The 10,056-nt window shown below is 45.6% G+C and overlaps 1 protein-coding gene across 2 annotated transcripts in view; it reads left to right on the top strand.

The window, feature by feature from the left end:
• The window catches only part of STAG2 (STAG2 cohesin complex component), a 1,316,830-nt gene that overhangs the window by 1,103,553 nt on the left and 203,221 nt on the right, over window positions 1-10,056 (top strand). For both annotated transcript variants that reach the window (XM_086918500.1, XM_086918501.1), the window contains one exon: window positions 7,837-7,965. In XM_086918500.1, coding sequence (XP_086774626.1) covers window positions 7,837-7,965 — 129 coding nt within the window. The remainder of the gene's footprint in view (window positions 1-7,836; window positions 7,966-10,056) is intronic.

The following is a 10,056-nucleotide window of genomic DNA, read 5'->3' as shown; positions in this document are numbered from 1 at the left end:
TGTTTATGTATATTTCTCTTTCTTTTCTTACAACGACCAATATTCTTTTTTCCTCCCATATGACTATCCCTATGGGTGATTCAATATGTGATAGGTGATTCCAGAGGTGCTACCTCGATCTATGGAAGTTTTTTCACCAAGGCAACTTTTCTTTGTCGACTTCTTGTTCAGATCTTGCTCCATGCTCTGTGGTATACATGGGTTCTTGGTTTCCCTTCTTTCTGTTTCTACGAAACAATTTGGCTAAGATAATGTTTTCCTTTGGCTAGGAGCTACTGCTCAATAGTCGCCTTCTGACGTTATTTTCTCTACTCTCTGCCGTCCCTGTTTCCGGTTCTGCTGTGCAAGTACACTTGTTTTGGGTCCATGTTGTATGTTGTCTTCAGACACAATTTACTTCCTCTGCCAGGAGTAAAGGTACATGCTTTTTCTTCTTCTTCTTCCGTTACCTGGGTTCCTACCAAAGTTCTTGAGCTGCAGAGCATTCCTTCCTGTCTTAGAGCGACCAGTCACTTCTGTTGACTTGTGCTCCAGCTAGACAACTGCAACTTCTAATCAGGGATTTTGATCCAGTCAGTTCGCAGACCATCCTCTGGGGTTGTTTTTGCTTTGGTATCTAATTCAAAGGTAAGAAATCTGCAGCTAGAAGTCTCTATTAGATGAACAAGTTACTTGCCTTCGGTAAAGCATTATCTGGTAGAGGCTAGATCTAGCTACAGATTCCTTACCGATCGTCCAATCCTACCTGCTCTGTGAGCAGATTTATTCCTATCTTTCATATCCTGCTTGATATTGGGATACTCTTTCTTGCAGATATGTCTGTATTGACAGAGTGCTCTTTATTGGCACACTGTTTCCTTGGCCAGTTTCTGTAACTGGCTCTGCGTTTTTGACGTGGAATGTAGTCACCGAAGAGGCGTCAGCCCATCAGAGATAGGCATATATGGATTCCGTCTACTGCACATCCGGTGGTCGACGTCACAACGGAGTTGCACAACACACTCTATCAACACACAGAGGTACTACTGAAAAATCTTTATGGATCAAGTCTGGCAACTGGGGAGAATTCAAAGGTTAGGATTCTGCAGCCTGATCCTGTCTCTACTAGATATGGAATTACAGAAGGTAAGTAACTTGTTCTTCATATGTACACCCAGTGAAAATCTTGGTAATACCAGGAGGGATTTTTCTGCTCCCAACAGAACGTATGTCACTATTAGGGTGAACTATGGAAAGATAGCAGCCCCTTGAGAAGAGGACGCTGAAGAAAGCAATGATAAAGCCTATATATAAAAATTAAATTCATCTTTACTGGTTTCACGCTGCATTATGCCTGGTTTCATTGCTGCAGGCAATCACAGTTTGAAAGGAAAACATAAAATGTCCTTCAGTGAAGAAGACTAATCCCAACCACATGATTGGGTTGGCATCCCCAACCATTATGATCAGATGTTAGCCACAGTCATCTGTGCATCAAAGGCTAATCCCTGGCCCTACCCTTAATGATTCTCTTATCCACATCATCTCCCTCTTCCTGAGCTGTAATGTGACCCTTGTGATATGTCACTGAATGAAAGAGCCCTGAGAGATATGCACAAGGAGAGCTTGGCTCCCCCTCACACAGTGCTTGTCCCACCCTCCTGAGAGCAATGCAGCAGTATACAATTCTGTCTGGGGGAGGTTCCCCTACTCGTATTTTCACCAGGCAGACCTGGGCTTCCCAGAATGCAACCCAAGGCAATCCTTGCAGTGGCAGGCCTCTGTCTCTTCCCCACCCTGGGCGGATGGTGGTGACAGATGAGTCACTACTGGGCTGAATGGAGCTCAGAGGAGTGCCGTGTTTGCCAGAAACCCAGCTTTATCTCTGAGTTGCGGGCCTTACATCTAGCTTTAAAAAGCTTCCTGCCGCTTGTGACAGGGACGTAGGTGCATGCTCTCACTGACAATACTACCACAGTAATGTGGTACTACAACAAGAAGGGCATAGTGAGGTACTGGGTCCTTTGCCAGGAGGCCCTGTGCCTCTGTAGGTTGCTTGAGCATATGGCTGTTTCCCTGATCGCAAACCACCTGGCAGAATCCTTGAATGCCAGAGTGGACAAGTTCAGTCTGCAACCAGAGGTAGGTCAGGGCATCTTCCCACAATGGGGAGAATCCGGACTAGATCTGTTCGCCATCATTGAGCGTGCAGTGTCAAATGTTTTGCGTGTTGGGAGTTTCCACAAAGACACACCCTGGGAGATGCATTTTGGCTGGAATTCATTTGGAACTCTTGTATGACTTCTCTTCCAAATTAGAGAAAAAGATCAGGAATGACCTGACCAGAGTCATCCTAGTGTCTACCGGATTGGCCAGAAGAGTGTGGTACCCGGAACTTCTATGCATGAGGATATGTCCTACGATCAGGCCACTGCTTAGAGAGGATCTTATGTCACGACAGCATGGCAGCATACTTCATTAAAATCTGCACAATCTACACCTCCATGCTTAGAGATTGAACAGTGACAGTTAATTGCATTTGGTCTTCCAACCGGAGTGTCAGATGTCAATCTTGCCACCAGGCGGCCTTTTTATGCTGGACACTTGGGCAAATTTGTAACCTGGTGTGGTGTTCACAAGTCAGACCCTTTGCTAGCTAAAGAGTTGAACGGTTACTTGTTGGCCCTAATGGCCTTTGTACCTTTGCTACACCAACCATCCTTGTTTAAATCACTTGTGATGTGATTTATTCCTGGTTTGACACACAAGGCCCCTCCCAAGTAGTTTGTGATGCCATAGTGGGGCCTTAACATTATACTGACACATAACTGGGGTGTATGTCCTTCAAGCTGCTTGTTGCGTCTTCATACTCTAATAACTTTTTCATTCTACAATCACTTGAGCTTGTTACATTAGTGAACTTAAGACACTGTCAAGGAAACCGTCCTACACCACTTTTTTCGAGTCATACTAGTAATGAAGACTATCGACCTTCTTGCTTGAGTCATGACCACCTTCTACATCCCCCATCTCTCCCCTTGAAAGAAGAGGAGAGGCTTCATCTGTTGGACCCCAAGCAGGCTTAAGCTTTTATATTGATGGTACCTACGAACTCCATGCCCAGGATATCTAAAACATTTCCTGGGCTAGGGATTGGCAAACTGTTGGCAACACATGCTTCACGTTCAACATTTGAGGCACAGAAAGAGTCAAGCAAATACCTGAGGTCAACACACAGGAGTGGCACTTTATTGCAGCTCCACTCAATCACGCCCAGGGCATTGCAGAGCCAGCACTTAGCCACACAGTGCCACCTGGTGCCACACAGGAACATCGCAGAGAGATTCCAGATCCAGTCAGGGACATGGGGAATTTTCTTAGGTAAGAAATCTGAAGTTAGGATGTCCACCAATCCGAGATTTGCCAAAGTTAAGTAACTTGTTATTAATTCCTCAGTCAGCTACCCAGCCACCATGAATTATTTTGCCAAATATTGCTATTGCGTGAATTGGACACAGTTCACTCCAAATATGGAAGGGCAGTATTTGGGAGTTTAGTAGTGTAAATTGTGAAGAGAATCTCCAGCCCTTCTTCATTTGAGATGGTTTGGAGGTGGTTGTTATAAACCTTCTGTAAGAGCAAGTTACTTTTTGTAATGTTTTATTTTTATTTATTTAAAAAAAATTCTTTAAGAGTTTTTATATAGCGCAAACTAGACACGAAGATATCCGATATCAGAGCGCTTTGCATGAGTACCAGTTCCATTACAGATGGACACATTCATTTTTGCTAGGCACGGAAAGATTGAAGGATCTGCCCAGACTCACAGGATCTCGATGCAGAGACTCAAACCCGGTTCCCCAGCTTCGATGTCGACCCCTCTAGCCGTAAGGCTACATCCTGTCTGCATATGTGTTTTTGACTTCTCACCTCACTTCTAAGTGTGCATTATTTCTTTTTATTTCTTGTTTACTACTACTTTGCTGTCTCTTCTACATGACCTCTGTAAGACATGGTAATTGGGTAAAACTAAGATCACCTGAGCTTTAAGTGCCTTTATGGAACTACATCACTTTCTGAACCAACATTTTTTGGTAGCTGGGAGAACCTATTTGTGTGACTTACTAACAAATCATTGGTAGATATTTTCCTGCAAGGCTTCACGTTGTGGAATTTAGGGTAGAGGGTGGACACATTAAAAACACTTTACGTAAGATAGGCGGCAAGTTCTGCTACAACTGGCCTCTCAAAATTAACTTCCTTACCCCCACTGCACAATAGGAAATTGGAGCGTTCTGCTGTCTTGTAGGCACACGTTCAGATTTCCCATAAGTCTGCTGATCCAAGTTTCCTGCTTACTGACCCATTTAAAGGCAATCGTGGAGTACAGTTCCTTATTTAACTCTACTTCTGTTTTAAAAAAGTTTCTAAAAAGTAACTATCCTTTAGATCGGTATATGTTTCAAATATTTTCTAAGCATTGTGTGCCTGAGAAACGGTCCAAGAGGGGGAAGAGCATGGCTGCCGGTAAAGATGGATGACTAACGCAGAGTCTCCTGGGCTCCGATGCAACTGGATGACAGCGCAGCATGCGCCGATGGAGATCACCCTCCGGCATGGAAACTATGAGGCGCTGACTCCCTGGGGCACACCTACATATCTTTTGGGCTCCATCTGGAGCTGGAGGGAAGTCTGTGGATGGCTGATGTGACTCCACCTGCCTGCACTCAGCACATCGGTGGGGCCTATCCTACCCAACTGAGACAAAAGCAGTCACTGGAGCACTGCAGTAGTCTTTGCCTGCCACCCAAGAGGAGACTTCCGAGCTCACCTGACCTGCATTGTCTCACACCAGGAGAGGCAGGGATCTTGGGTGTGGCCTGCCTCCTCTCACTGCAGCTGATTGCGGATTTCTCTCTGCACCCATAGGTAAGGCGGGGGATCCCTGTCCAGATAACCTCATAGGCCTATTCCAGCGGCTGCCAAACCTGCATTCCCACAATTAAGCGATCACCCCCATTAAGGTGATGAAGAGGGGGTGGGACTCCACGTCCTCCCCACCCCACACTTACTGTTGGCCTTCGACTATTGACCTCCGTGAAGCCACAGCCATCCATGTGGGCCCTCCACTCGGGTCTCTCCCCCAGATAACTACGGCGACACACTTCCCCCAGGGAGATGCATGGGGGTGCTTCCTAAAGACCGGAGTTATACCTCCTCACTGGAGACCCGCACATTTTGGCGCCCACTGCTGGATTCAAGTAGACTATCGTATCCCTCATCCTGGACACACAGTGCATATCATTGAGATTGTACGATCCTTCCCCCATTTATTGCTGAGACATTGCCATGGGCGATTGCCTGCTGGCCCTAGAACCCCCTCCCCATTCGAGACTATTATGCGCTGGCCGCTGTGACCAATGTGGCTACAGACCAGACTGCTGGTGATTACTACCCTGCTACGCCTGATGGATGAGTACCTCCTGTTTATATCCCTGTCTACCTTTGCATCTATGCTTGCACCTGTTCTTTTGTTTTATATATGTTAATCAATGCTGTTACACAATGCTTTTGGGGCTTCTAAGGTTTAGATGTTTGCCAGTCTTCTTGTTTTCTGTCAGACCATGTATACTCCCTCCTCAGGCCTCCATGCCACCTACCTACGGTCTGAGTTTACCCCGACAAGAGATTTTACTACAGTCCCTGCGACTCAGTCTTCCGGAGGCATCACAAAGGTACCCCCTCATCCCATCCCACCCCTTGACACCCCCTGCATGGGGGAGTCTCACTACTTTTCAGAAGTTATTGCTATCCAATCCGCCTCCTACTGAGGGCACTGGCCCATCTTCCCTCTCCTCAGGAACTTGACGGATGCCGGCTTTCAAGGGGTTAGGTTTGTGGTCCTCCGATCAAAGTTATTTTCGCCCTTTCACCATAACGTTAGAGAGGCCCATGGGTTAGTTCCCACATCCCTCCCCCCCCTCCAATCCCCCCCACTCAGTTTCCCTCATCCCCCATGCTTTATCCACAGCCTATGTCATGACATCAAAGCCCTTGACTGTCCTATCCTGGAACGTCCACAGCCTCACCCACAACATCAAACATAAAGGATCACTCTTTCTTGATTTACAAATAGGCAGACATTGCCACCTTACCAACCTCGAGGTAGACAAACTTTAACACAACTGGGTGGGCAAGATCATTAACAGTAAGAAACGCACCCCTGCACAGTACTCAAGACATGGACGAACTCTGAAGTTTGATATTCCTTTGTCTGTCTTAGGATGCTTGATAAGGTTCTATGAATTGGCTCGATCTATGGTCTAGTGGGAACTAAAATGACATTCCTCCTCAGTCTAAACCGCATCCTGACAGAACTGGACACCACTGCCACATTCCGTGGCTGGGACTTGGAATCTGGCCCAGGTGCTATACCTCACTGGTCCTATCATGGAGATCGGCCAACATGCTTCTCTTGACTGACCCCTACTTTCACAGTGAGGCCCCCCTCTGGCAGAATGCCAGCATATGCATAGAGGAAGCCTTACCCAGTTGGCTTATATGGCAACACCTCTCTGTTCATTGATCACAATTTACTTAAACTCTTTGAAGCCCTGAGGGATGTATCCCACCTCCCCTAAAACAGATATGGAGGTACTTACAACTCCATAACTGTCTCTTCAGCAAACTGGGTGCACACCCTCATGGGTGATGACTCCCTCCCCAATATTTCGTGTCTCTGCCTTTGGCGTAGTTTCATAGGGGTAATGTCTGGTCTTTGCAGTATTTTGATACAGCACAGGTACTCCCAACCTAAGACAAGACTACTGTGAACTGTGTGAAAGGAGAGACTACAAACGGACTATGTGGAAAGTGACTCAGCCAACGTTATGGAAAACGTGGACCAAGTGGTGAGGAAACCTAGGATGAAATTCTGCCGTTTTAGGACAGTTCAGGATTCGTACTGGACCCCCACAAAATTAGTGTTGTGGTTCTGGGGATGTGATCGCCCTAACTGTGACACAGAACACATCCTGAACAACTGCAGGGTCTGTGGACCATAGTGGAAGAACCCTACACAGAACACTTCCCCTCTCCTCCACAATACCTCGACAAGTGGTAATTCTACATGGAACGGTTGACATATGTCCAATGACTCCACAAATGCTGCTTTCTGTTCACAACACTAACCACGGCCAAACTTTGATTTCTCTGTTACTTACGCTCCCCACACACACAGAATTGCTGAGAGATGTTTGACTACCTCTCATGAGAAGCTCATCTAGAAGCTCTGACAAACTTGGAGACCTAGCAAAAGGTGTGGACCCCATTCTTAAACAACGATCAGTGACTGCTTCTTCTCCCCTTTCTGTAAGAGACGCATCTCTCTAGTGACACAGTACTGCATCACCTTTTCTTGTGAATGCAGAGATCCCATCCCAAAGCTTCTCAACCCCCTTGCAGTCCCATCAGAACGCCCCCTATATGCTTCTCTAATCTTGGGTCCCAGCCCAAGAGGACACCACACACCACCTGCCGCTCTGGTATATTCTGCACCCCCTTTTCCCCCCTATAACTGGAATGGGACCATTGGGGTTTTGACCAGCTAGTTGTATTGTGTTGTGCCCTAAAGCACCATCTTGCTTCACTTGTATTGTGTCTTATAAGTAAGTAAAGATGATCTTTATTGATGATTTAAAGGAAGGTAGCCATGATGTAGAACTAGGATTATAATGGGAAACCATTTCTAATGGGTAAGTATTTGGTATTCGTCTTTCAAGGTTGAAAAGCTTGTCATTGTGCTACTGCGTCCTATTTAATCCTGCATTTAACAGACATCCATTTTTTTTTCTCAAGGGATGGCATAGAGTTTGCGTTCAAAGAACCTAGCCCCCAGGGTGAGGTGCAGCCTCCTTTGAATCTTGCATTTCTTGATATTCTCAGTGAATTTTCTTCCAAACTTCTGAGACAAGACAAAAGAACAGTGTAAGTACTTTCTGTACATACATGTAAAGATGTAGCTTGTTAAAATGAATATTGATAACATTTATATCTGAAGTTGCGTATGGTGCATTTTCCAGATTTCAACTGTTGTCACAGTGCTGATGTCTCATGATATACCACTAGGTATATTGTAATCTAGAGTAAAACATTTAAACTAATAAACATATCCTAGTGAACTCGCCGACATTCAACTCTAACCTACAAAGAGTTCTAGACTGTACAGGGAACTGAAAACGACTTGGGTGAGCTGTCATGCAGACCCACCCTCTGTAGATTTACCAATAAGGCAGTATCTCAGTCCAAGAAAGAGGGACAAAAACATCAAGGTACTCCTGTAGTGAGAGTAATGGCATATGATACATTAAGCTCAGCAAGCTTGAGACCTGGCCTTTTTAAAGGTGTATTTTATTTGTATGACAGTTTACACCTTTTTGGTACTGCCCCTCTCTCAGGTTAATGACGATGAGCAGTCCAGATTACTGCAAAAATGTAGGGGGTTAGAAAACGAGATCCTTGCTAGCTGACTTGTTAAATATCACTCAGTAAACAGTGCTTTTACGCAAGGCAAAGAGGAAAGGACTTCATTTGGTTTGCAAGTTGCTAGTAAGATTAAATACATGATAGAAGCCCAAACATTTTTGACATGTTGCTTAGCCCTAGAATTGTAATTACTTTGGCCCAATAGCCAATGATTTTCTCTGTTGACTGGTGTAAGAATATACCTCTTTTTGTATAGTCCCCCTAAAGTTTTTGGACAGATGCTACTGGTTTTACGACATTGAGGACCAATAACCAGATCTTAGTGCCAGTGCCCTGACCTTACAATGTGTATTTTGAATTCGTGTCTACCCAAAAGGCATAAGCTGACTTACCTAAAAGTCCTTTGTATATGGTACCATATACAAAAGACTTCAAGCACTAGTTGTGACACAGGTAACATGATTCTCCCAGTCAGCCATTGCAGCCTAGAAGAGCAGTTTCAAACTGCCGCCAACCCTACTTTGCTACTTAAAGCAATGGCAAAGCAAAGCCTCGTTCTGCAATATGATATGTGCAAGTCCATTTTCATGCCTTGATGGTCTTGTAGGACAAAAGTACGCGTGATGGCCCTCAGACAGATTTCCCCCATGTATATAATAGTGTCACTGCAGACAAATCAGTAAGCAACACTATCTTCCCCTATGACTGTCAACTACCCAGGTCAATATCTAACACCACAGCATCCCTTCAGCACCAAACTTCCAGTGCACAGTTACTGTGTTGCACACAACGGTAGCCTCAGATGCATAGCCCTCACACGTTCGGGGACACATGTGCATACATGTAACCATCCAAGTGCCCGTTACTCTTTCTGCGTGGCACTGGCCTTATCTTAGGAAGCAGGCACTGGCAGTAAACATGCGCAGTTGGTTTAGTGTGTGATTACCGTGTATGAGACCCCAGTTGTGGGGCTCACCCACAGTAAAAAGTCCAAAACCAGGTGATATAAAAGCAAAGGATCAAGGTAGATTATAATGGGCAGAACCCATTTCGTTACAGCAGTGTATTACACAGTGAAGTCACATAACTACACTCCATTTCCTCCCATAGACCAGAAGCACTTGCAGTTCTCCATGCCCCCCTTTAGTAAGGTGTTCACGAAGGTGATGGTGGTCGCAGCCCATCTGCGAAGGTTGGATATACCAGTTGACCCATACCTGAACGATTGACTGCTGAATGCAGACCCACCTCGAACAGTCATCAACCACATCCAGTTGACAGACCTGTTGATTTCATTAGGGTTTTCCCTTACCGTGCTTAAGTCAAACCTGACTTTCTTAGCCGCTCCCCTTCATCACAGCCATCCTGAATACTGTGCTCTTCCGAGTCTTCCCTCATCCTCAACATCCATGCTATGATCCTAATGCTTCAACCCATGATCCTGGTCTCAGAGCGGCTCTGAAGCTTCTCGGGCTCTTGACTTCCTGCATCCTGCTTGTGGACCACATTAGGTGGCACTTTCGGGCAGTGCAGTAAGGTCTGAACTCTCAGTGGCTCAGCACCAAGGGAACCTTTCAGATTCCATCCAGTTGT

Source organism: Lissotriton vulgaris, chromosome 4_1, assembly GCF_964263255.1.
Source record: "Lissotriton vulgaris chromosome 4_1, aLisVul1.2, whole genome shotgun sequence".
NCBI lineage: Eukaryota > Metazoa > Chordata > Amphibia > Caudata > Salamandridae > Lissotriton > Lissotriton vulgaris.
Note: the sequence above shows the minus strand (reverse complement) of the source record. Positions and strands in the feature narration are given on the sequence as shown.